The following is a 27900-nucleotide window of genomic DNA, read 5'->3' on the forward strand; positions in this document are numbered from 1 at the left end:
TTTTATTAATGAGGTTTCGGACCGCTACACATCCAAGTAGTCCTGCTTGTTTAAGACGAACTTTTTACAGGGGATATAGACACGAGATTTTCTCTGATCCTATTGAACTCAGCTTGGATTTCAGGTGTAGCAAGTCTTGGATTGCGTTCACAAACCAGCGTTATGGTCTCTTATCTTGTGTTCCCGTTATTACGTCCACGCCAGTCTCCTTGAATCATCGAATGGTAATTTGTACTCTAAATGAAATGCCTGGTTTTTTGTGAATATTTCTCATGGAATAACTTTCTATCCAGCAGTTCTGTTTTCAACACCCATTACCTTATTTCTTGCCATGCTTATTACTAAACAAACAAAACTTACACCAAACATTTTCTGAATATAACTTATAAAATTTGTATTTCATTCTTCTATAATATTGAAACAATACTCCCACTTTATATCAGAATATTCTAGAATCAGCTACAGTGTCTTATCACATTCAGGCGATGCGCCATTAAAAACCAAATCAACCAACCACATTCAGGAATCTTTTATACCTTTTATATAACATTCTAGATATTTCTTAAATATAATTTAAATTTTTTTCTTTTAATACATAATACAAAATATTTAATACCAATTTGTGAACAAGTTAGTCCTATTTTAATAAAACTTCGAAAATTAAGAAAAATGTAACTTGATTCCAAACTTTTAGGCTCGAGCATACAAGCACTGCTTATAAAATTTTGCAAACAGAAATGGAAAGCATAACAGTTGATTATTCAACCTGATATCCTAACACCTCCATTCAGTATATGCATAAACTCATTCATCCGGCCGTTATCTACGAAGCTTTAGTCTTGAATTTATCAGCTAATTCTACTTTCCAATTCATCAACGCCGATAAATATGGGATGCTTACGTTGTCACTCAGACACTCAGTCAATGAAAGATTACATACCTCTGATGTTTCTGCAGGTCTTATTTGATTTTGCTAAAAAAAAAAAAAAAAAAGGACAGAACACAGAGGGCCCCGCATAGCAATCAAAATGATTACTGGATATTATCGTTTCCCATATGGCTAAAATGAACGCTATCGGAAAATACCCACCCACTGTTTTTGTTGTATCATGAATCGTTTTGTTATCCCAAAGCGATTAAACACTCTGATCTCCACAAGTTACACAGGGAAAAAAATATATATATCGGAGTTTAGATTTTTCCTACACTCGTTTCTCACTAGATACTTTAATTTGGTCACTGATATACAGGGTTCCTATAAACTATTCGCCTGATTATGAAGCTCGATTGAAATATTATTGTATTGGGTGAAACGGTTTGTTGCACTTAATAATGCAACTCAGAGAATTTCTTATCACACAACCAATGTTCAGCGAAGCTCCACACTAGCACCTTTGGTAGCACGTAGAATGTCAAGATGGTAGCCGATTTCATTCCAAATGTTTCAAAGCCTGTCTTTAGAAATGGAAATTAGTGCATGTCAATCCGGTCTTTTAACTCTCGTGACGTTATTTATTTATTTTATTATTATTTTATTTTTTTTTTGCATACACATTGCTTTTACGTAGCCCCATACAAAAAAATCCATATGAGTGATATCCGAAGAACGAGGATGCTATGGAATGGAACCATCTTGGCCAATCCATAATTGGTTAGGAAATTTTTTATTGAGGAAATCGCGCACATGCAAGCTCCAGTGTGGTGGTGCTCCATTTTGGTGATAGAACATGTGTAGTTGCATAACTTGCAGCTGAGTTGAAGCGTAAATTTTGAATATATCTATATAATTTGTGGAATTGAGTATTTTCGTATAAGAAAAATGGCCCAATCACCTGGCTGAAGGACAGTGCTCACCACACGTTTACTTGGGGAGGACCACGCTGGTGTTCACGAACTGAGCAGAGATTTTCACATCCCCATATGCGACAATTGTGTCTGTTAACTTTACCAAACAGGTAGAATGTCGCTTCATCACTGAAACGGCATTTTTCAGAACGGGCTCATCTTTGTCTATGCGGTTGAGAATGTGAACAGCAAATTCCTCCCATAATGGTTTGTCGTGAGACTTAATTTCCTTGACGATTTGCACTTTGTAAGCATAAACTTTCAATCTCTTGTGAACCACCCGCTGGAACGTTGCTCAAGGTATTTGCAGCTGCAGAATTGCCCACGGATAGATTTTTGTACGGGGTAAACACGTGCTGAATTTCTGAAGATTTATCTGCAGATACAATAGGCCTACCTGCTCTTTTCTTTTGCAGCACACTGCCGGTCTCTTGAAACTGTTTCAACCATCGCCTCGGTGAGTCCGTACGTGAATCTTTCTAGAATTCTCGTTGAAAACGTCCCTTTCCACTTACTGGAGATTTGGTATCCCACAACCCGCAACACGCACGTTGTTTTCTCTTGCACTGCCGTCATTTTAATGCTGTACTGTCGCAGTTCTTCCTGAGATGAAAGTTGTCACATAAGAAAAACTGAGTTGCTTTGATAACTGCAGCAAACTATTTTACAATACGTATTACATTGTGACGCCATATCAGGAGATCGAGCCACCTGTGTTTAACAATATAGTTAATAAATATAGTAAAACGCTCACGATTTATAGGAAGGATGAGCATATTGCTCTGGCCCAGCTCAAACAAATTAACAAATGTATTCTGCCAATTCTACAATCATTTAGAGAACATATAACATTAAAAATTACGATGCGGTATTCGTGTTACTTAAAGACCTCCATATTAAAAAAGATAAGGTAAGGTATGGATGTGGCCTCACTATATACAAATGTAAATGTTCCATTGCTTTAGACATAGTTTGGACCCTTTTCAATGAAGACAAAATAAAGATTAATAACACTAGACTCCCCAAAGATAATCTTTGAACTAACGAAATTATTAGTAAATGCCAATTGTATTCCCTTTCGAGACCAAATCTATAGACAGATTTTTGGTCTACCAATGGGCTTAAACATCAGTGGACTCATTGCTGAGTGATACTTGGATTAATTAGAGAAGTTGCATCTTAACCCATTCTTGCCACAGATCACATATTATGGAAGATACCTGGATGAAATTTTGATTATTACAGATCATTTGACTATAAATACACGTTTTTTTGTTTGTTTTTCATTTGACCATACTACACGTTTTTAATAATATCCATTCAAGATTAAAATTTACAATCGAAATAGAAGCAGAAACACAGTCCATTAATTTCTTAAATTTTACCATACGTAAATCATAAATTAAATTTTAGCATATATAGAAAACCCACTAATAAAGGAATGATTTTACATTTCTATAGTTACCACCCCTATTCGTATAAAAAATTAGTCATGTTGAATCAATTTATTAACACGTTTAAATATTCTTCCTCCCAGATTTTAACGACAGAAATAAATGAGCTAACAAAGAGATTTATTAACAGGGGTTATCTGTTAATAAAATCGGGAAACATAATGTATGCAAATTTGACATGGACAAAAAACATTTTATTACCATACCTTATGTCACGCAGTGGTATAACAAACTTAATCAAATATGTAAAGGTATTGACATGAAAATCATAGCCAAACCTATGAATAAATTATATACGATTTTTTTAGAAATCAACCTTTAAACACCATCGTTCAATTACAGCATGATCTTGTATACAGCATCGCATGTAAAAACTGCAGTGCGGTGTATGTAGGTTCTACCATGGGATGGTTCAGAGTCGAGCAAAACAACACGAAGCTTCAGTTCGGGCAGGTCGATCAAATGCATCGGAAATGTCGTTTCAAGCAATAAATGAACAACATGTATTCTGTTTTAATGAAGCAAAAATAATAAATATCCAACACAATTACTATAAATTACTTATTCGGAAACTCTCGATATGAAGTTATGTAAAAATTCAATTAATATTCGTAGACCATTCCTACTATCTGATTATTGGTCATTTATGAGCATGCGTGAAGAACAAAAAAGTACTATATAAGAAATTTTTCTGGTTAAATTTTTTGGTTTTCTCGTCTTCCTGTGAACATGTAGTTTCGAAAAGCCTTAGTACAACTTAAGGAATGAAGAGAATATTGCTCTATATGCAGTCAAGCTTTTTTATATCAATTTTAAATTTAATTTTATATTTTGTTTTAATGATGTTGGACCTGATGTTTTCCTTAATGGCAGGGGGGTGGTGGTTGGAACCCTGAGTTGAGTTGGACGTCTAATACTGATACCATGGGGTTGTCCCACTACTCTTCTGACAGTGGGGAAGACGTTTAATTAATCTTATAAGTATATCGCTGTTACAAACTTATTGTTAACGCGTTGGACTAGGAGAGTTTATCGAAAGAAGCCATCCTATAGCAAAAAAATTAAAGGTAATCCCTGTTGCATCTCATAAAAAAATACCTATTACAATAAAATTGTAATCAAACTTCATAATCAGGTGAACAACTTATGGATACCCTATACTTTCTCTTATGGTTTATGCAATCGTGCATCACCCTTTCACTGTTTCTGAAACTTTAAATTAGTCTTCATCAAATACTTCCCGCGTCATAAGTGAAAATATGATTTTTGTATTCAGATTTAGTAATTTACAAAAAAATAAAATAAAGACAACATTTACTATACACAGAAATAAACTACTTAATAATTGATTGTGATTAGCTGGCTGCCTTTCTGTCGATTAAAACAAATTTTCAAAGAGGAACTAAATATGTAGTTCATAATTGTTTCATGCATGTGTTTTTTAATACTCTGTATAAGAAGCTAGACCTCTTCTAAATGACAAGTCGGTGAAAATGAAACGCCGCAAAAAGAATAAGTATAAATCCATTCTTATACCTGTTGATCAAATATAAAACAGGATACAGTAAAATTCCATTAAAACGAACTTCTCATCGGTTCACAGCAAATTTCTCTCTGCCGAAATCTCATTGTAATGAATATAGGTGAAAGTTATTTCGAAGTAATCATTATTTATATATATTTTTTGCACTTTACTAATATAAGAAGTAGTTTCTGCTTTATTTTATTTAAATATTGTCCTTAAAATCAATAATAAATACGTGATGAATTACCTATAACACTTCTACAAGAGAAAAAATATTTTGTACAGTATTTTTGAGAGCATAAATTTATTTATATTAAATACGGTACATTACATACAACTTATTGTTACTATTGTCATATTAATTGGTCAGTTTTTTGTTAATGCTTAACTACTTTCCTCGCATTAAAATATGAATGTTCGACTATAATGCATTAGAAACTACACGAATAAGTTATGTAGTTTAGCAAATCGAATGCTCCCACCGCCTTATTTACTCTATGGACTAGGCCGTGCAGTTCATAATTTCCCAGTGAAGTTTTGATTTCATTGTAAATCAGCACTTAGGCATAGGGACTTAGAAAATGATATGATGAACTGAGATTTTAATCAAACTATTTAGTTCAACGCGACTTAACAGCCACTAATAACAAGACAGGCTGGCTCAAGGACCTAGTAATATTTTTGGTATAGTGAAATTTTCACCTAAAACGGTATTAGTTGTAACACGATTTTACATTAATAAGAACAACAAGTGCATCCTTGTGAAAGCCTGAAGAAACGCGATAAATAAATATAATTCATAATTTACACCGAAGGTCAGTTGATGGAACAAAGGATAATAAAATTTCTCTGAAAAATAGATTGAAACTGAGCAAAAAGAAACTCCGTCTGTTATTTTTTACTACGGCACACTTTATTATATTACAGGGGATTTCAGCAACCTTTAAAAGTGACCGTGGATAATTTGATCATTTTATTGATTTCTTTGGGAGCCATCTGAAGATTCGAAGTGTTTTAACCGTTAATACTCTGAGCAAGTTTCGACCACTAATCTTTAAAAAAAAAAAATGAATATATCAGAAAGTGTAACATTTCACTAGGATAAAAGGATTTTCTGTTGAATGAACTTTGGACATTGATATATTGCGTTGAATAGAAAAACTATTTGTACATTTTTTTAGCTTCAGAGTCAGAGAAAGCTGCTAATTGTTTATTAGAAAAGAATCGAGAATTTTATCAAGCCTAGAGAGAGAGAGAGAGAATCTAATTCAACAGAAAGCGAAAATAAGAAGCCTTGGCGCATTAACAAATTGTGTTCAGTCCTCTGGGACAAAGCTCCAGGGACCAACGTGTTTCATGGTAATCTTGGTTATCCACCACTCTATCTTATCACCTCTTTATCTGGAATAGAAGGATATTTTTATAGAGATGTTTCCTCCAGTGCTCTGAATCTTTATATCGTTGTCTTAAATAGCTGCGGCCTCGTTTTGTCTTCGTTTAATCCATCCCATCCTTATCAACAGCAGTAGGTTGTCTCAACGGACGGAACAATTTTTGAAGATAAACAGTTCATGTAAAACTCAACATTCTACATATTTCCTGTTAATTGTTTATTCTATAATGAGTTCGCAAAATAAATAAAGTCAAATTTGCATGCATGATCTAAATCGATTATAAAGTAATAACGCTGGCACCAAAGTTACACCGAATTAATATAACTTAAGTTACAGTAGTTTCAGCACTTTTATCGGAGAGTGTGAATATGATAATACGATCTGTTTGTATTGAACTTAGATAAACTATCATAAAAGTGTAGAAGTTTTGTTCTATTTTTAAATGATTATTTTCATTTTTTGTTTTATTTTATTACAAGTAAATAACTTATTTATAAATAATTCACATCGTTTTTAAAGTAAGAATAAAGTTATGTACGGCGGACAATATATTAATAGATATCTCACTCCTATACCTCTATATACCTCAGAAATCTGGTACGCTGCACCTGCCTCTCAATGTAACGATGGAATATTGGATTCTCCGAGGGCTGAACCGTCTGGGAGGGAACCCGTTCATCATCTCAAAATCTTTGCTCCTAGCCAATCTAGGCATGACCTTCTGGAAGCTCACTGTATTAAAAAAATAACAATAATAAAAATAAAACCTGTCAATGCTCGCTAAGCTGCTGACTCGCCAGATCGATATAGGATATTATTTCACTCCCAAAACCAAGAAATAGAAACCACCACAGCCAGCCTCCCCCACTTAGGATGTAGCTATCTAACCTGGACTCCTTAAACGTAATGTTACCATTTAACACTATCAAACATTTCAACGCCTTTTCCATTAATCCAAAAAAGTTCAAAGACAATAAAACGAACAGAAGCCAAATTATGGACCAAATCATCAGCTGATCTTTTTATCAGAAGTTTATATGTATGATGTAAATAATTAAATGCAATAATATAATGAAAAATAGGGAAATTTGTTATGACAGTTACTGAAGAAATTATAAGTGGGTAAATGCCCTGGTGAGATTGGCAAAAGGGCATCCCCATATGAGAAAAGACTTCGAATATGTGGGTTGGAAAGAGAGACACCTTAGAGGAGACTTGATTGAGATGTTTGTCTCTGAGAGACATAAGCAAAATGAATGAGGACGAAATTTACATGGTTATAAATAATTCTAGAACAAGGGGCCATAATTTCAGGTTACTGGGGGGGGGGGAGATGTGTAGACTGGATTGCAGGAAGTTTTATTGTAGCCAACGAGTTATAAATTACTGGAATAAGTTACTTACATAAGTAGGAGAGGCTGACAGTTTGGAGAAATTCAAAATCAGCTACGGGAGGAGGAAAACACATAAGTTGTCTATTTCCTTTTCTCTTATTAATTATTTATTTATTTTTATTTTGGCTAGTGCAGCATAAGCCATAGGCTTGTTTGCACCATATGGGAATTGCAAATATTAATCTCCTGAAGTCATTAACTATAAGTTTGTGTCACCTGTAACTATACAGTGGATTTGTCGCTTGCCACTCGTTTATAGCGGCAAAAAGCCGAAGTTTCGAATCCCGTTGGTAGCCGGAGGAATTCTTAAATGGTCTTTAATTTAGGGCTGTATTTAGCCAATCTCAGGAGTAGCGTCCCACCCTTCTTTATTCCGCGTTTTTAGTCAGAAAATCATAAGAATCGTATGACATCATATCATATGAACATACTTCGGTCATGAACGTACTTGCTATGACTGAAAAGTATGGAATAGTCTTAAAAATCCCGAAAACAACTATGTTTTCATTGTAAAATGGACAGTGACATGAACTAACCAATTTTGAAAATGGAAGAGATACGTAATTTTCATTGCCACAGCGTTCACTGTGGCGCGTTCGGCCACAACTTTATCAGCAATGTATCGGGATGCAAAACTATTTCGTGTTACATTAACTCCGAAGAATGTTTCGCAAACGAAACTGTTAAGTCGTTTCATTCGTCCAGTTGGTGTAAAATTGCGATTTGGTGTCTCCACCCCTTACTTGCGAATATATTAAGGATTTGCTAATTTAAGATATCCTGTGGCTGCAATTGGCTATTGCCTTCTAGAACGTTGCCGAACATGGCGTTGGTCCTGTGTAATTCGGCAACCGTCCTTTTTGTGGCCTCTATAACGAACAATATGATATGGGCACACACTAAAAGAATTGGTTTATTTAAAAAAAACCCTGAACTTTTTGGCCATAGTTTCACTGGCCACGGCTGAAGATAAAACCATCAAAGAGCACCCTTCATACCATAAAATGAAAGGGAATTGATTAATTTCTTTTCATTTTATGGTACGAATCTAGGGGAGAAATGTGTGTCTTATGGTTCGTAAAACACCTGATTTTATTTTACATCGTTATTACTTCTGTTTCCGAATTTGCACAGGAACGAAAATTCCCAAGATCGAAAAATGCGTTTAAATTTAATAACGAAGTCTTATAAATAGACGAATTATTATTCCTTAATTAATAACTTAAATTGGATATTGGACAATGTATACTATACACAGCAACTAATTTGAACAGTTCAGTATGTTTTCATTGTAAAATGGACAATGCTCAGTCTATTACTTAAAAATTAATTTCATTTATTATGAGATTCTCTGTTTAAAACGTTTCTTCAATTAAAACTAGTTAATTAAGGAAACCATCATTGCCATGCCATATGACCTCTTAAATAGGTTTACATGTTATAAAATTTGTTCGTGAAGTTTATTAGCAAACATTGTATATTTTCAAATCATTTCGCACTTAATGGATTGCTTAAAATACATCAGACTTTTAATTTTAATAAAGATAACTTACAGTAGTCACTGGAGTAGAATAATACAAAAAACATTAGATGGTAAACCGCATTAATCATAATAAATTGCAAATGTACTTAATTTAAATGGTGTATTTTAATGGCTCATCAACCTTCATTTTGGACTTCAGTTGTACCTTGTTTTCTCTCTCTCTCTCTCTCTCTCTCTGAAAACTACTAGCTTTGTTTCAGTTATTTCTTTTTGTAATTGGTAATATATACATTGCTTACTGGATCTGAATTTTCGATGTCATTCCGAAATGCTACAAGAGACAACATTTGTAATACTCAATTTCAAAACGTTTTGAAATTGAGTATTCAGAATTAGAAATTATTGAATAAGTTTAAAGCTGGGTCGAAATCCGATTCGCCTGTTACTTTTATTTAGTAAAATTGAACAAAGTCTACTATGGGTTCCCTTATTTTATAGGTCAAAATTTTATTTTATTTTGTCAATCTTGACGGGAATGGAAGTGAGTTATATTTGATCATTCCCGGACAATGGGGTTTAAACACGGTACAAGATTGCCGAGAAAAACGTAACTTGAGTGTTATAATACTTTTTTTGCCGAACGTTGAAGTTTATTGCTTAAGATAATAGTTGAATCTCTTCTTAAAAATGGGAGGGGGAACGGAATTCTCCTCCAAGGTGAAGCATGTTTAACTGCACTTCACTCTTAAACACCAACGCCATCTATCCTTGAATCGCCTAGGATTGAAAAGATATACATTTTTGTGGAATCCCAAGCGTCTAATATCCTCCATCGATTAAATTGTTAATGAGTTTGCAAACTATATCAAAAGGAAACTGAATATGTGAGGATTGGGCTGACAAGACTTGTGAGTGTTTTCACGCAGTTTTATTTTTATATTTAAGAAAAGAACACGAATTGAATTTCTTGCCATGAATTTTCACAGAATAGCTGTACCTTATAAACCTGTGATAACACAAACAAATGCACACTGTTGATTGTCATGACGCAGGACAGACTAAACCTTTACTGTAGATCGATGGAAATCGGCCCTGTGGAGTAACGTGTTACACTACACGCCCTTTCTCCTTCCCTTCGCTACGAAGGGTGTCAGGAGACCGCTTACCGTTTGAATGCGGAGTTGGGAAGAAGTGTTATCGTCCAAGGTATCGGCTAGATCCAGGGGTTGCAGTGCATGGAACCATAAATGCTACGACTTACAATGAAGTTGTGGTTAATTCTGTGTGCTCTGCATTGAGGCAGTTTTATGGACACGGTCTTCCTTTCTTCCCTCACCACGACGTCCATGTCCACAAAACAAGAATTGTGAACGCTTGGTTTGAATAAAACGTCGGAACACGTTTTCTTCGTGACCAAATGGATCAAAGGAGTTTACAGCAATTGGGAACAGTGTTATCATTAATCGTAGTCGGTTGATAGCTTGGATTCGAATCGCAATCAACTGAAATATTTGCCCTATTGTACTTCGTTAGTGGAGCTCATAAATGCTCCACTAACGAGACCTGTAAAAATTCCAAACTCCAGTCACATATATCACTTGGTATCTTTTAAGACAGAACATTATGGTATATTTTCGAGCGTAATGAAACATTTGGGAGTCGTGTTGGAGTAGTAACTATTTTCTAGATGATGAATACAGTAAAACTCAGACAATTGCATGCATTGTTCGTCCCACAGCTTTCTTTATTTAGTATTATTCCTGTTTATGCATATACCCTTTTTTCCACCTTTCCGTTTCTTGTTATTGTTTATCACTACGTCTAAAACATACAATTAGACGATTATTATCCACATGTTAATATGTGACGTGCTTTTATGGAATAAAATTCATAAAAACAAAGTTTAAGGAATCGTCCTCTGCAGAAAAATGCGGGTTCGGCTAGTATACCCATAAGATCTGTTTGACATTCATGTCACATTGTAGTATGACATAACTGCAATGCGATTGTAACTGACCCACTCGCACTACAAAATAGTTGAATTTCTTTAATACTTTTCAAACTCTAACACTTTAAACTACATAAGTAAACAGGCTCATCTGTAAGTTTCATGTACATTAGCCCTGAACGTTTTTATAAATATGTGATTATTTTATTTATATAAAGAGTGCCTTGATTCTCAAGAAGAAATGTGTTCTGCTTCATTATATCTAACTTTAAAACATTTAAAGCATGGTAATTGTCATTCTCCTTTCATATTCATTAGCAAAATGTATTGAAAATTTATTGGTAGTCTATGTACATTTTACAGACTTATTTATTGGATTTCATTAATTTTTAATTAATGAATGAAGTTCAAGAAAGTCATTTTTACCTTTTTAACAAATTTTTTTTAAGTAGAGTATGGCGAGAATGGCTCCACCCATCAAGCGCTGAATGGAGTAATGAGACAGAGTAACTGAATTTATAATTTATTTTAAAAATGACAATTATTATTAACTAAATAAATTATTATGGAAACCTCTTTTTAATAAAAATATCATCTTGTGTATTAATTGAATAACTATTTTAAATTTAATTATAATTTAAATTTTATTATAACTGATTTAAAAACATTAATTAATATTGTAATACAGTATAATTAAAATTTAATTATTTTTTGTGGAAATACATTTGTAACATTTAGCCATAGCTCTCAGAATTCCTAGTGACGCTTCTTGACAAGTGTGATCGTCTGTTTTATTATTTTTCAGTAATGTATTAAACTTTATGGAAAGAACAAAATTACATTGCAGCTGTGAAGGATAATAGTTTTTTTTTTTTTTTTTATCTCAAAAGAAGTGGAACCTCACGGTCTACTTATGAACAGCACACTTCAGCTTTAGTGGCTGTTGTGCCAGCAATCCATCATACAACTGTCTGGAAGCTCATAGAATACTATTAGAATTATGGTGTCTCTCTCTCTCTCTCATACTAAAATTTTTAGATATTTTTGGTGCAGAAAACCGCATGATAAAGTATTACTTAATTTTGTCTAATTTTATGTTTAATATAATTAATAATTCAAAGAGGTGAAACGGAGGTTTAGCTTGACATTTTACTCGAAAGAGCACATTGATTTCTACAAGATTAATATTAATTAAAAAAACCAACAGAAACAATTACTATTAAACAAATGAAGCAAATTAAAAGGACAATTAGAGTTATTCTTGACAAGGTGCGATTCTGCTACCTAAATACTGCGATAGTTCTCTGATCCTCTCTGCGCATGACCAAATCAGTTGTCGTCCTTATCCAAAATAGAGAAGTTGGTTTGTGGGGGGTGGAAAATGTTTTTAGATCTGGAATAGAATTCTTTATTTATTATATCTTTATTATTATTAATTATAATTTGAACTTTCAGACCCACCTCTTTTAACTTTGTATTTCCCCGTTTATTTTCCCCCTAATTTACCCCCTCCCACATTAACACCTGACTTGTATACTGCACAGAAGATCACAGATTCTGGGGGAATAGTAGTTCGTGTATAGTAGTCTCCTCTGGACTGGCTGAGTATTCAGAATGATTCATACTACACTTGATAAACATATACAATATTGTTTATTCACAGTATATACATTAAAAGAATATATCATACATCATCATTTGGGTATTATGTTAATTAACAGAATTATATGTGTGCTAAGATGTAATGATAATCACAACTCATATATCTTCATGTCTTTCTGCCTTTTCTCCTTCTGGTTTAGTTTACATCTTATAACATTCTCTTGCCTTCTAACAATTAAACTTCCCAACTGGGATTACAGCAGTGAGTATTACACCTATATGTGTATTTTTCCTAGATTTATAAATCCCCGCTATAATCTTTCTTTAATTATCCCTTCCAAAATAATTACATGTGCATAGAACATAATCTCAACTTAAAACACACTAGTCTCGAGAACATACATCTAAATCTTCCTTGCTTAATAAACTTATCTTTGTGATGAAGTACATATATCTATATCTTATGAACCTTTTCCTTCCTTTTATGCTAAACAATACCAAATCTACTATCAACTAAATAAATAAATAAATCTTTATTTGTCCTACCAAATTTAAAATATAGGTGTACATTGGTAATGACAAATTCCCTTCACGGCAGACAATGCCAGGGGATTATCATAAAATGCGAATAAAAGAATGTCTAAAATATACAAGAAAGGTTAAATATACACGAAAAGATTACATTTAAACTACATTACTCTTCACTACATTTCTGTCTAGAGTCCTGGCAATTGTAATACAAAAGTTCATCTTAACATCACATCCACTGATCAACTTGTGCGAGATATACAATTGCGTACACACAGTTCTTGACAGAAATTCGCACAACTACTAGGCAACAGTAGCCTCAGCGAGCCACACTGCGGTTTGTTTCCTATATTTAGGGTCTCTATGAGCCTTAGTAGGTCAATTCCGATATGTGTTAGGCACTGAATTGATTCTAACGCACTGGCGGGTATAAACCTGTCGGCCATCTTCAGTCTGTTGGTCTTCATTCTCAAGAATTTTGTGCCTCTCAATGCAGATGACGGGATGTGCCACTCACAAAGCTGCCAGAAGCATGGTGATGATATCGTGCCAGTCATCATTTTGATTGTAGTTATTAATCGTTTCCAGGAAATGATGTCTGGTAAGACCTTTCCTAAAGTCCTTTCCCTCAATTCAAGCTTAAAACTATTATCTCGTACTTACATAACAACTTAGGGGGATCACTCTTTACACAACCTTTTTCTCAACTCAGGGGCGGCCATCGTCATCAATATAGGGCATCATCAGACTCCTACTGGAATTAGTCATCGGCTAAGGAACTGCTGCTCATCTACAGGAATTCTCCTTCGTTCAGGGACTCACTCTTTTCTCCATAAATGGGTTGCTCCGGCCCGCTTTGGGCGTCTGATCAGCTCGACGATACAGGGGAGCATAATAAAATTATCAAGACTCTCCTTTTGCTCTATCGAGAAGCCAGACTGTATAACTCTTCCATATCTTTCTAAACCGAGACTTTTCGCTCCTTATCGCTCAGCTCCAACATATGTGTTTCCATCTTTCATTGGGCATCTCCTTCCTATTTCTACTTTGCAGCTGACCTCTCCCAGAACTTGCTTAACGAATTGTCTTTGAGACAAACTGCTTCAATTTTCACTACCACATTCCAGCGATTCTCCCGGCACTTCTCGGGATTTCTTTCCGGCCGCACATCACTCAGGCACACCCACAGGAACTCTCCAAAACTACCAAAAACTCCCCAACTGTCAAAAAACTGGAACTGTCTCTCTCTTCTGTTGCATCTCCCTTTGTTCAGCCACCCCTTCTATTCTGATCCAATCGTAGTTCGTTCTTCATCATCTCTATATTCTCATTCGCTCTCTCCCAGTTCCTCCGTTTTCCTGGCCCTTCCCTTTCCCGGGGAAACATCCGATTTCTCGAAATTTCTAGAAGCTTCGATGAACTTCCGGAAGTCTAGAAATTTTTAGATATTTCCTTGTGATCATTCCGAATCCCTTACCGCTATTAGTCCACCCTGTTTTTTCTCTATCGCTCCTTGAAATCAGTAAGTGCTCAAGGAGTCGGTTTGTTTTATCCTGGCCAGCCATTTCTACTCGGTGTATGCAGCATCCAGGTTCCCTCCACCCGCTTAGTCTTTAAAATTCTTCATCTCCACAAGGGGGAGTCGGTTCCCTTGTTCTTTTCTTCCAAAGAGCTGCCCACTTTCTGTTTATAGCGACTTGAACTGGCCTTACGGTGCTCCCATTGTACTTTTGTGCCCTGTCCAGCTACCCCCCCGTTGTTACGCTAATCCTCCCCTACTTAACAGAGCGATTGCAATCTAAGCTGAAAATCATCCTATGTAAATAATATTATTTAATATATATATATTTTTTTCTTGTTATGTTATAATATTTATAACATAACATTCCTTAGGATAAGTGTAAGAATTTGGTTCTTACAGGTTCATCCCGTTAATTACATTAGTCAGTGAGTTGCTAATTGCTGGAATAAGTTGAGGGAAATGAAAGCGCTGTTATTTACACTGTATATCTATGGGAGGAGTACAACGCTTCCTTTTTTTTTTTTAATTACTTGTATGGAATATAAACCTTATTTCCTAATAAAATATTTTTTTAAAAAAATATTTAATAAAAAATATATTTTATCGTTATGCGATTTATTTTATTTGTTTAATTTTTGTATAAGCTTGAAGCATTTGTCACTACTTATTTATGATTAGTTTCATTTTCCTTAAATATTTCCTTCTTTTCAGTTTTACGTCGTATCTTTCCATTAAAACTTATTCTATTTTCAGATTTCTTCCAAAAAAAATCCCTCTTCGTGAAAAGTTTTGATGTTTCTCTTTGCCAATTAAAATTTATTTTTTTCTTTAATACTGGTATTAATTTAGGTTGAGTTGATACTTTTTTTTTATCATAAATATAAAAATTCTGAATTGTTCTCCTTATGACATCGCGATGAAATTGGCCAAAGAATAAATTGTTTTTTTTTTTTGCATCGTTTCTTAGACGGAAACTTGGAGAATGCTTGACTTAGAATTTTTTAGGAATCGTGCTGAAAATCCTGCTACTACTCTAGCACGCTTTGTTGCTTGCTTGCTTGGCATACTCAGTTTATCATTTAATGCCCCTTTATCAGAATGTTCAATAAAGCTGAATACATTTTTCTTACTTTGGCTATGTACAGATTTTTCTCTTCTGATACCGATGCCGGTTCATCCATTTGTATATTTTCTTAATGCCGATCGGTAAATAACCACCTGAATGCAGCAACATAATAAGACCGTGTTTTTAAATCTCGCGCAATGATTTTACTCCTGCTACTACACAAATGGAATATTACTGGAATTTTGCCAGCCAGGGAACTAACTAACTTGGGTGAGCAGTGCTATTTCATTTTGAATATTAGGTAACCTAATATTCAAAATAAAACCGTAAAAAAAAAAAAGAATACGATTAAGCAATGCTCAACCTTAGTAGTGCAAACACGCGACTGTTCGCCCGAAGGAGACGCATATTCACATACACATAGCAAAGTAAGTGTGTCACATTCGTAATGAAAATCGAATTAAGGACAGGGAATTCAGAAGCACTACCTCTTCAAGGATACATCAGCGCTTATGAACTCCGAAAAGGGTCGTTTTCTAGTATTTTAACGTCTATCCAGAAAAATAACGGATCTCTCTATAACATCCGAACCAAAAGAAAATACATAAACTCCTCAAAATTGTTAAGTAAGCCATAGTTTCTATAATTTAAATAAGCAAACGTAACAAACAGAATGTAAATTTGAACGTCGAACCAGTCAGTCGACAAGTCTAAACCAAACTCAAATATGCAGATTAACCTTAAACTGAGTATTAACTAATTCTTTGTTTTTATTTAATTCCGCTTTATTATGAACGTATGCTTTGGTGTGAATGATTAGTCATTTTCATATTATTCTTATTTTATGATTGTACTTTTATATCTTGGTACTCGGCTAGCGAACTTTAAAAATAAAATAATAGTAATTCTTAAATTAAAAAGTGCTATACGTATGTTTTAATCTTATATCCACAGAGTTCATCGTGCATCTTCATTTATAATTACCTTAAAACCTGTGACATGCATAGTTGATCGTGAAGATGAATTGATTTCGAATATTATGTCCCTTCCTCAATTGTCACTGTGTAGACACTTGCTAGAGCTTCCATCAGAGAGGTATAGAGTTTTTTAATGTGTGGAATACAAGACGTAGTGTGAAGGAACATGTTTTAACAACAATGAACACTTCATTCAAGCATTAAACATGTCTGCCCCACGGGGCAGCAAAATAATCAATGATCTTTCCGACCTTTAATCTTGGACTGAGTCCAGTAGGGATACTGGTTACCATCGATTAGTGAAAGCAGCATGCAGACGTCTACAGGGATATTCGCAGCTTTTGTTCCATAGGTCTTTGTCGTACGGTTTTTTTTTTTTTTTACCCAAAGCTCATTTTCCTTTAACTTCTCGCACTTCAGTCATGCTAAGTGAGTCAAAACTTAACTGTATACTCATGTTTAAATTATTAATTTCTGATTTAATAGAGGAATGTAAATTTGGTTTAATCATGATAATGCTCGCAATATTCTGTGACACTGTAGTGATTTCGCTACTTGTGACTCGTTTCTGAAAAGTCTGGGTTCAAAGCCCGTAGAAGACAAGAATTTCTTAAAGGCCCTTTTCAGTCGAAGCTATATTTATCAAAGCAATCAGCTAAACCAGTACGAATTTTTTCCCATAATTTATTCTGGATTTTTTTCAGCCCCCAAAACATAAAATTATACCGGTAAACCATAATAACTAGCGCACCATAACCAAAGTAGTAAGTGCACCAAAAATTACTAATTGATCAACCATCTCAATAATAAATTCCTCAATAGCTCAGGAATTTATCCGTAACCGTTAAGCTGACACCCCTTACATGAATGAAGTTCCCAACTGCTAAGTATCAAAAGCCAAATGTATTTTGCATGGATCAGTTATAACGATATGTTAGAACGCTTTCATAATATTTAATGTTTCTAGGTTTAAATACCGATTAAGGATAAAAGCGAATATGTAAAATAATAACTGTGTCTGACTTTGCGGAGTGGTGAAGAGCGAGAGTGCAGTAGCACACGCTCTTTGAGTGTGTGCTACTGTACTACTGGACCGTGGTTCAAGCTCTCGTGACTGTTAAATACGTTTAACGGTCGTATTTATGATTTATTGTAAACTCCTCTAATCTTGTAGTCGTGCCGGAGTATAAATAAGAACATAATTGGCGGAATGTGCAAGAGTTTTCTTATTCAAAATCGCTAATGTAATATATTCATCTTGTAACATCATTTTAATATGCAGTAAACTCAAGCAAAAGAAGTTTGCAATATGGCCTCGTTACTGTAGCATCTGATAATGTGAAATCCTACACAACGAGTTGCCTAGCCTTGCATTTCGAATAAGAAACGCTTCCCAAATAGAGAGGATTATTGTTACTTATTTTCAGTTTAGTGCTACCGCCCAGACAGCACTGTTTCGGGAATTTTTTTCCCCTCTGGATAACATAGAAATGAAAGATCTTCACAATATGAGAGATGCCAAACAGTTTATGAATTTGACGTGATACATTCATGGTCTTTTTAAAACCTCTGACAGAAGAATTCACTTATACGTATTGGGTTGTGCTCAGAGACATCACTTTACTATTATAAAAACTCATTGTGAAAGCAAACGAAGTTTGCAATACGGCACCATTACTGCACCATCTGATATTGTGAAATCCTTCACAACGAGTTGTCTAGTCTTACACTTTGGAATAATTAACGCTTCCCCTTATTATGTACTTGGGTTATTATTAGTTTACTGCGTTTTAAATGATGCCTTTGAGAACTCTCCTGTACGTATTAGTAAATTCCGCAATCAGAGGTATAAAAAGAAGCCATAAATGCATCATATAAATATAAACATATTGATACAGAACTAGCTTGAATGTGGTGTTGTTATTTATTTAAATATTTTAATAATCATGTAGCTTAATAAGCGAAAGAAAGTTTCTCCTTCCACTCACTAATATAAGATACTTTGATCATACTGTCTAGAGATCAGGTCATACCATTTATCTGATCTCCAGACTCGTGGATGATACAATTGCATAATAAAACAAGTTGTTGTTTTGTATTCATGTAGTTATTTTACAAGACATCGAAGTTCGTGTATATGATGAGATTGTGCTTAGAGGAAATACTGCCGTCCTCCGGTGCCATGTCCCGGTTTCCTTAAGTGACCACGTCCGAGTTATTACCTGGGAAAGAAGCGATGGTTTAGTTATCTCAGGAGGATCACAAAATGGTACGTTATCTTTTATTACCTTTAAGTTTTATTCCCATGCTGGCTGTACACCATTCCCGATCTTTTCCACTTCTTAAAAAATACTTTCTTTTATGCTACGATCACATACTCTATTAGAAGTAATTTTAAAATTATGCTTACGTAATAAACCTTTTTAGATTATATACTATATAGATACAAAAATAGACAAGAGAGAGAGAGGTACAGAACACAAGTTTGCAGTAGTTTTGGTAATGCATATAAATTTTTCTCGTCAGTTCCAGGAATATAGCTGGAAACAGTACTTATCTATTATCAAATATTCAAATATCAAAAAGTACTCATCTATTAATTGGCGATAATTATAATGACACAATTAAAATCATTGTATGTGAAATTTAAAAACGGTATTACTCTAAAAACTGATGAAATAATATAAAATGAAAACAGCCAAGCACAATCAGTGATTTATTTTTTCCCGCGTAATATAATAACAAACACCATATAACAAAAATGTTTGTTTTTTTGTCATCTAAATAAATTAGGGACAATATCTTAGTAGAGACAAGGAATGGTAGCAGTGGACTTGAGAAGATAAATTTAGAACCCAAACGTACTCTTAAATTCTAATCTGGTTTACAGATGGATTTACTTTAGATTGGATTCTAACTTATAGGAAAGAGGAGATTATAAAAGAAGCAAGCGATAGATACTTGGTCTTCGAGTGGTTGTATTCAAATCAAAAGTTCAATATAATCTAGGAAGTCAGCAACAGGTATTGAACCATACACGATGGATTGAGAAGGCTGACATTAATTTCCGGTGAAAGTGAATGGCCTTCGTGGTAACACAAATAGTAAAAAATTGCAAAGAACTCGTTGACAAGTTCATTGAAAAATGCCAATCAAGCTCTACTACTTGCACTCTCAGCTGAATGTTTTTACACCAATCCTGGGCGATGTTAGTGAAGAGAATGGAGATAGATTCCACCAAGACATACATTCGTTGGAGAAGGTAAGATGAAGCCGTGATGGGCGATTATATCTGGGTCTTAACGCTGGATGATCACAATTACATCAAAAGAAAAATCAGTTTAAATTTTGAAGCGAATATAGTTGATAAATCCAATCCGGGTTTCTACTTTTTCATTTCTGATTATTAGGCTGTTGTTTTCTTGCAACAAAGATGCCAATAATCTGGTCTGAACAAATATTAAACGTAATAAATAAAGCTGACGTAGTATTATTGAATACATTTCTTTTATTTCTAGGAAGACCATTAAAGTTGTGCAAAATCTCAGGTATATTCGGAATCAAATACATAAATTCAAAAAGATTAGACAAAAGATTCAAATAAACAGAACATTAAAAAAAAAAAAAAAGCGCAATTACATGACAATAACCGCCATTCGTTGTGCGTCAATATTGAAAACAAGAACAAGGTCACAAAAAAGTTCTAATTGTGTTTTACTGGGTTTGTATATTTTGTCAGTTGTAGTACAGCAGTGGTGGCCAACGTTTTACATACCATGTGCCAAATTTTTCACTTACCAGTTCAGATGCGCCATACAACTCAAGCACCTTTTCTACCTTCTTACGTTCATGGTTGGGGTTGGAAAATAGGGATAGGGGTAGGATCTGCTTCGCTTAGGGGAGGAAAAAGAATAACAAACACGCAACTAAATTAAATAATGTACGCCAGTTCAAAGACACATGTTTATTGGAGCACCAATCTACAATAGTGAAAGATGATCTCTTGGACGAGAGGGCGACCGCTGTCGTGGTGCTGATGGTGCTACAGCTGCCGGAGAGTCTCGTTTGGGGAAAATAGCGCTGTACCACAGTTGTTGGATGTGATGAGATGGAGCACCTAGAGCGAGATCAGGTTGGAACTTGGAGTCGTCTGTTCTCTCTGCTCGCTAGAAGGAGTCCCGGCATATCCTTAATAACCTTTTTAATAAAAGTATGTTTATGAACATAATTAACATTTTTAAATGATTTAATTATTGTATGTAAAGCAATTTATATTACAGCACATAAACATTACTTACCATTAAAGAGAATTTTGAGCCTGTTTGGATTTCGCCAGTCTTTCAATGTTTGGTGTTAAATTTGTTACTGAGAGCAGCAGAGAATTTTTCAAATTTGAATCAGTCATTCGCGACCTCGTTTTGCTTTTGATCAATTTCATAGATGAAAATGCTTGTTCGCATCTGTATGTTGTTCCAAAACGACATATATAATTTTTTGCAAATTTTCTTAGTTCTGGGAAATGCTCACAGGGTAATGAACGCCAGAAATTAATCGTGTCAGAAGCATTTTGATCTGAAAAAAGCTCATCAAATTTCATTTTTAATAATGAATTTGTTTTTAAATCAATAAGTTCCATTTGTATATTACTAGGCATCTCAATTATGCTTTGTTCACTAAGTAAAAATGGGTTTATAAATGCGAGCATGTAGGTTTCTTCTTTAGCCAAATCATGAAAACGACTTTCAAATGACACCCGCACTAACTTGATTTTTTCAAGATATTTGGTCCAATTGCTATCATCCACAGCACATTCATTCTGCTCTTTCAAGTGTGGAAATTGACTTAAATCCTGATTTTCTAACCGAGAGATGAACAGTTTTAATTTCATTATAAATGAATCGATGCTATTTATTAAGCTAGGAAATAATTTATTCATGCCTTGTAGTTTCGAATTTGGATCATTGAGATGACTAGTAACATCAACTAAAAATGCCAAATCAAATAGCCAGTTGTTATCTAATAATAAGGTTCTTTCATCAGGTAGTTCATTTTCCTGTTCTAAAAAATTATAAACAGCATTTTTCAATTTCCAAAATCTACTCAGAACCTGGCCTCCAGAAAGCTAGCGCACCTCACAATGAGGACAAGTTCACCGTATTCCAAATATAACAACTCACAATATTCTCTGAATTCTCGTCTGCTTACTGCTCTTGCTATAATTTTATTCACAAATTTCACAACCGGTAATATTACATGCTGCATATTTAAGTTTTTCCACACAGTGCCTCTTGGTGTATAATGCACTGATATTTTATTACAGGACGATTTAAAAAAATTTTCAAGCAAAGTTGTAGTGCCATTGGCTTTACCTATCATTGACGGCGCTCCGTCAGTACACTCACTGATCAGTTTACTGTAATCTAATTTTAGATTTTCTAGGCATGATTTTCATTTTTCAAATATGTCTGATCCTCTTGTTTTACCATGCAATGACTCCAGACTGGCAAGTTCTTCAAAGACATTAAAATTATCATCAATTCCTCTTATAAAAATGCTTAACTGGGCTACACCACATGTGTCCGTTGATTCATCCAAAGCTAGAGAAAAGAAAGTACAAGAATGGACAAGATCTTACAGTTGCTGAGATACATCCTGAGAGAGTTCCTCGATACGTCTTGTAACTTTCTGCCTTGATATAGCAATTTCGTCTGCTTTCCTTTCAATACCTTTATTACCAAGATGGGGTGCAAATATTTGGAGACAAGGCGTAACAATTTCTTCTCCGTCAGAAAAAGGTTTCTTTTTTTTTCGCCAATACTAAAGCAATTTCATAGGACGCTTCTATCATCACCAAGTCTTCACAACTTACTTTAGCAAATATATTTTGTCTTCTTCTGATTTCTTCCTTTTTCTTAGTCATATATTCTTTTCGTAGCTCAGACCCAAGAACGAGCTTCATTTTTCCTTCTATGTTAGTCTGATGCTGTGATTTATAGTGTCTATTAAGATCGTGTCTTTTATTATGTGAAAGGGTACTTTCATAAACGATGCAAAACGGTTTTCCCGATGAACTTGCTAAAAATAACAACTCATTTTCCCACTGTTCATTAAATTCACGTTTAATATCACTTTCTGCTTTTATTTTGCTCATTTTCTTTTGCACTATGGTGGATAGAAGGAATAAAAAAAAACAGAAAACAGAATTGTTGAAAAAGAACAAAGAGATCACAAGTATGTACGTCGTATCACACAGAATATCAATTGTAAACGGTCGAAAAATTTAGACGAACTGATGAGCAGGCGGGGGGGGAGTTCCCCTCTTGAGTTGGCAAAATGCGATTGATGGAAATTTCTCGTAGATGAAAATACCTCAAATTTATCATTTCATTGTTTCCTTTTAACTTGAAAGACTTCCGACAAAGGATCTATTTGTATATTCTCAGTCCCCTGAAAAAGTCACGTATTGCATTTATTTTCCCACTTGTGCATAGAGTCGGGCGCCGGAGGCAACGGCCGCACAAAAGAATGGACGACTAGGTGCTCGATACATTTTCATAGCCATAGATCACTTTCGGTCAAAATTCAGAAATGCATTTTTTTGGAGACTATTTAATTTATTTCTTTTGCTTAATTGAGGGAATTGACACGTTTATGTGCGTGTAAGTGGAAAGAAAGTGGTGAGTGTCTTAAGCCATATGCGGAAGGACCTGAAATGAAAGGAAACAGAACCAAAGAATCGGAAATATGGGCTTTGGGTACTTGAGAAATTTTATGATGAAATGCGCCACTTGTAATCTTCCAAAGCGCCACAGGTTGGCCACCCCTCTAGTACAGTATATGTATATATATTAATAAAATATAGTGGAGATTATGAGATCGACCAGGATAATGATGATGAAGAACTGTGAACACAAACTGAAGTCGCCATCTAAAATCCCATTCTTCCACCAGCGCAGACTTTAGTACTCCAAGTGACAGAGGAGTTGGCTGTTGGCGTGCAACGCATCGCATTGGGCGGCCCTCATATATTTGATCGGATTTTAATTCTGGTAATCATGCTGGCCATGGCAGTCGTTGGATATCTTCAGTTTCAAAATATTCCTCCACCACCTGATCCCTATGTGTAGTGGTGTTGTCGTGCATTAAAAGAAAATCGGGCCAACCGTACCCCTAAAAAGTCTCACATATCGTTTGAGGATCTGTTCTAGTACTTCTATCAAAAACATGAAGAGAGATGCGGCCATTGATCATTACTCCATCCCTCAAGAGAACACCCCTTCCACCATAGTTTACGTAATGTAGTGTGGGATTTTGTTAGTGTGTTGTTCCTCCGGAATTTAGCCGCGAGGGGTCCTAGTGGGATCCCATTTTCCATCCACCGCCTCGTGGAGGCAGCCTAGTACAGTAGAAGAAAGACTCTGGCGGGGTCGGACCCTGGACTGCGCCTGAGCTACCAGGGGGGCCCAGTGTTAAAAAAAAAAAAAACCTGCAGAAGGGGTGACAATAGAGGGGAGGGAGCAGAGCAAGAAGGTTAGGGTGTATGACAGGAAGGCTGTCCACCAAGAAATAGAAAGAAACCAAGAAAATAAAACCCTGGTTTAGTGCCGTGAAAGGCTTTGTGAAGTCTCGGTATCTGCGTGTATCTTTGCACCTTACAATAAAGATCATAAAAGTAAAAGATTTGTGGTAGTAGCATCCACAAGACGATAAATAGGATTGGAGGTGGGGGGGAAGGGTGTATGGGCAATTGGGAATGAAGCATTGGGCTGTTTTTTTTTTTCCTCTTCGAGTTAAGCGGACTAATTTTCCTAGTTCCATAGTGCCGAGTCGACAACGCTGACACATTAAAGATTAAACTATTGTGCTGCCTGCGACTGCCTGTCTTCAAGTCGTCCAACGGCCTCCGTCTCAAAGAATCATTCAAACGACGGCGACATGCGATCCTGAGTACTGGATATGTGGCTGTTCCACTGAGAAAGCTAAAACGGGAATGAAATGAGTGGTCTGAACTGCTGTTTTAATAGGCATGAATAATTTGCATATTTTGCGTCTCTGTTAGGTGGTAGATCAATTTCTATTGGATATTCGGAATTTGCATGCCAGGATGCCTATTATATCAAATATTCACGTTTGGCGATACTTTTCACAATAAAATATTCTTGAAAAACATTTTATTCTGTTAATTTTGTCGGGCTGTGTAGCTTTAGTATTCTTTGCGAATTGGTATTTTTTTAGTATTCAGAGAATTGGGATGTTTGCTCAACGTGTGCAGTTACTCTTCTTCGTCAAAGTAAGTAAGCATGAATCCAGTAGCCGTAACTTAAATAATCGGATTCATTTTAGAATGTTGCCTAAAGCTAAAACACTTTTAATCACCCTTTATTACAAGGATCGCGATAGTCTTATCGCGTCTCTCAGAACGTATTAAAGACAGAAAACTGTTTGAAGTCCTCCCTGAAACATTTTTCAAGGAGGCCCTGAAAAATGTTTAGTGGTCGATGGTCAGAATCCCAGTAAATGATGCAAGAAGTGCAACAACAAGCGCGATCAAATTCGTTCAGATTATCCTCGCCATAGATCTTGTCTGATATTCTCTCGAGCACTCTAAGTAAAGTTTTAAAGGTAATCTTCCATTCTGTTTCTTATGAAAATCAAACAAGTGCATCGATTGGAACTGCAAGACTATCAAAGCCGCCGTGATTTCACCCAGTGGATGAACTAGTTTGCGCAGGATCCAAAATGGTTATTTGACAACCCACAGACGAATGAAGCGCTCGTTCACCAGGTGGATCTGCGATGGGAATAATTTCATTTATACATTTATTATTCGACTTGTATAATCTGTGCTAGAGATAACACTTGTGTGTACGTTGAGGATTCATAACGCCATTAAGGATTGCAGTAAAGTTTGACATAATGTAATCCTTAATTTAAGGCACACATTATTAATGGTCTATTTTTCCTTTGAAAATATTAACAGTGGCGTCATTTCGAACGGCGCACGATATATAAGCGTATTGCAATCCAAAATTATCCGGAGATTAATTGACTGCGTTTTATAAAAAGCATATTTGCTATGCAGGATTGTGCTACACCCCATGTTGAAAATAATGTTAAGCAGCTCCTGTGAGAGCGAATTATCACTTCCTATTTTCCACATCTCTGGCCTACACGATCTGACTTTAACAGTTTTGATTGAGGGGATAAAATACCTTGTTTACAGAAATTTCCCACTTGAAGATAGATTTGAAGGACGCACTATATCCGAAGTTAATGAGCATATCATCGGAAATTTAAGGCACCTGTGGAGAACACAGCGCGCCATTCTCGATGCTTCTTAGAAAACAATCGTGGAAATGTGGAGATTATATCATCAATAAAGATTGGCTTAAATTTTACCTCTTCATTGTTTTTCTAAATCAATAAATTTGCGTTTCCCATGTCAAATTTCAAACGTTTTTTTTTTTTTTTTGTTTAAAAAATCCCACATTACTCATTACAATACTGAAAGCCGTTTTTCGATACTGCCTATCTTTGTTCATTTATTTTTAAAAGTAGGGAAGGACCTTATAATAACTTTGCATATATAGCATCTGACATATTTCGAATATTATTAAGAAATTAAACTTAGTTGTCTTTATAAAAGCTAAACCAATCAGGACTGGCCTAGATTAAAAAAAAAAAAAAAAAATCTCTTAAAAGCAAAACCGACGAGGTCAGCCCGCAATGAACTGCTTTTGTAACTACTTAGTGTTCGCTTTCAAAGACATTTTGTAGGCGAATTTTTTTCTTCTCCAAAATTAAACTCGAAAAGAGTCAATAACACTCCTTGTAGTCCCTAAATGGTAGAAGATTTTCTTTTTTTCTCCTTTGAGAATTAGTCCATGACGGAATCATAAATTCGTCAGCTTTAAAAAACAGAAAATGATTACGAACAACATTTTGAAATTGATTTATTTAATACTTTTTTTTCCTTTCCAGATATTATGTTTATTAAATTAGTCTAAGAAATGTTTTGTTAATTCGCTTAACTTATGCCTGTTGCAAATTTATTTGAAAGGTGAGCGAATGTGGTAGTTGGGTACACAAAGCACAGCTTTGCGAGACAACTGCTTACAAAACTAATCATAATGGAATGCACTTTTAATTTAAGCATTTCTAGTACCTCACCACTTATTTTAAGATGCATGCTTATGTAGGCATTTTCCTAATGACCAAAATGAAACATTGCTTGTTTAATGAGTACATAAAATAAAAGTTTTTAATTAAACTGTAACGTTTTCGTTCCATTTTATATTGTTGATTTGAGGTGCGCATCTGCAAACAAAAACTGCTCTATAAGTTGGTAGAAGCTTAAGCATTAATTAAATAATTTTTGGGCTCACTGTTTTAATAATGGCGCTGTAATATTTTCAGGAATTTAACTCATATACCTGCGTGGCATTCAGTATTTTGATTTTATGGGTAATCATGGGAAATATACTATAATGTATGTCCTACTATTTACACCTTTATTTACGCAAGCATCATCTATGAACACAATACGTGTACGTACATATTGAAACTGAAATAAATATAAAATACGACTTAGATACATTCCTTTGAATACAGTTATGATACATCCTTTATTCTGCAACAAACGATAATCTTTGTATGTTACTTTTGTTTTTTGAAAAATATATGATATCACAGATCAGAAATGGAATTTGAACTCCAGTGATATTTATAATGAGTTAATAATGTACGCTTTTAGTACAAGTCAGTCACATTTTAACGACAGCTATGATTCTTGTATGTGAAGCATGCATGTGGTCATTTTAATTTATGTAATTTTTAATACTAGTTACGTTTAAAAAAAAAAAATGTAACTAACAGATGACGAAAACCATAAAATCTTACATTGCTTAACTAACTGAGCAAAGGTGGCGCCACTTGTTACGAATTTAACTTTCCACAGATTTTATTCTTTATTTGTGAAAAATGTGCTCCCCCCTTTGGCATATAACAAGACATGTCATTTTACTGATGTGCTGCGATGATTATTAAATGAGCTTTTGAAATTTCTTTAAGCAAACTTCAAAAATTATATTTTTACGCTTATTATTTTAGTGAAACGAAGCTTTTATTATTTCAACTGAAAAACCAGACAAAGGTTATAAACA

General features: G+C 34.8%; 1 protein-coding gene across 2 annotated transcripts in view; it reads left to right on the forward strand.

Moving 5' to 3' along the window:
- The window catches only part of LOC150084464 (cell adhesion molecule Dscam1-like), a 616978-nt gene that overhangs the window by 104651 nt on the left and 484427 nt on the right, over positions 1-27900 (forward strand). For both annotated transcript variants that reach the window (XM_090376089.1, XM_090376090.1), the window contains exon 3: positions 18846-19007. In XM_090376089.1, the coding sequence (XP_090232215.1) occupies positions 18846-19007 (162 nt within the window). The remainder of the gene's footprint in view (positions 1-18845; positions 19008-27900) is intronic.

The sequence above is a fragment of the Mastigoproctus giganteus genome, chromosome 6, assembly GCF_048544385.1.
Source record: "Mastigoproctus giganteus isolate SK-2022 chromosome 6, ASM4854438v1, whole genome shotgun sequence".
In the NCBI taxonomy this organism is placed as follows: Eukaryota; Metazoa; Arthropoda; class Arachnida; order Uropygi; family Thelyphonidae; genus Mastigoproctus; species Mastigoproctus giganteus.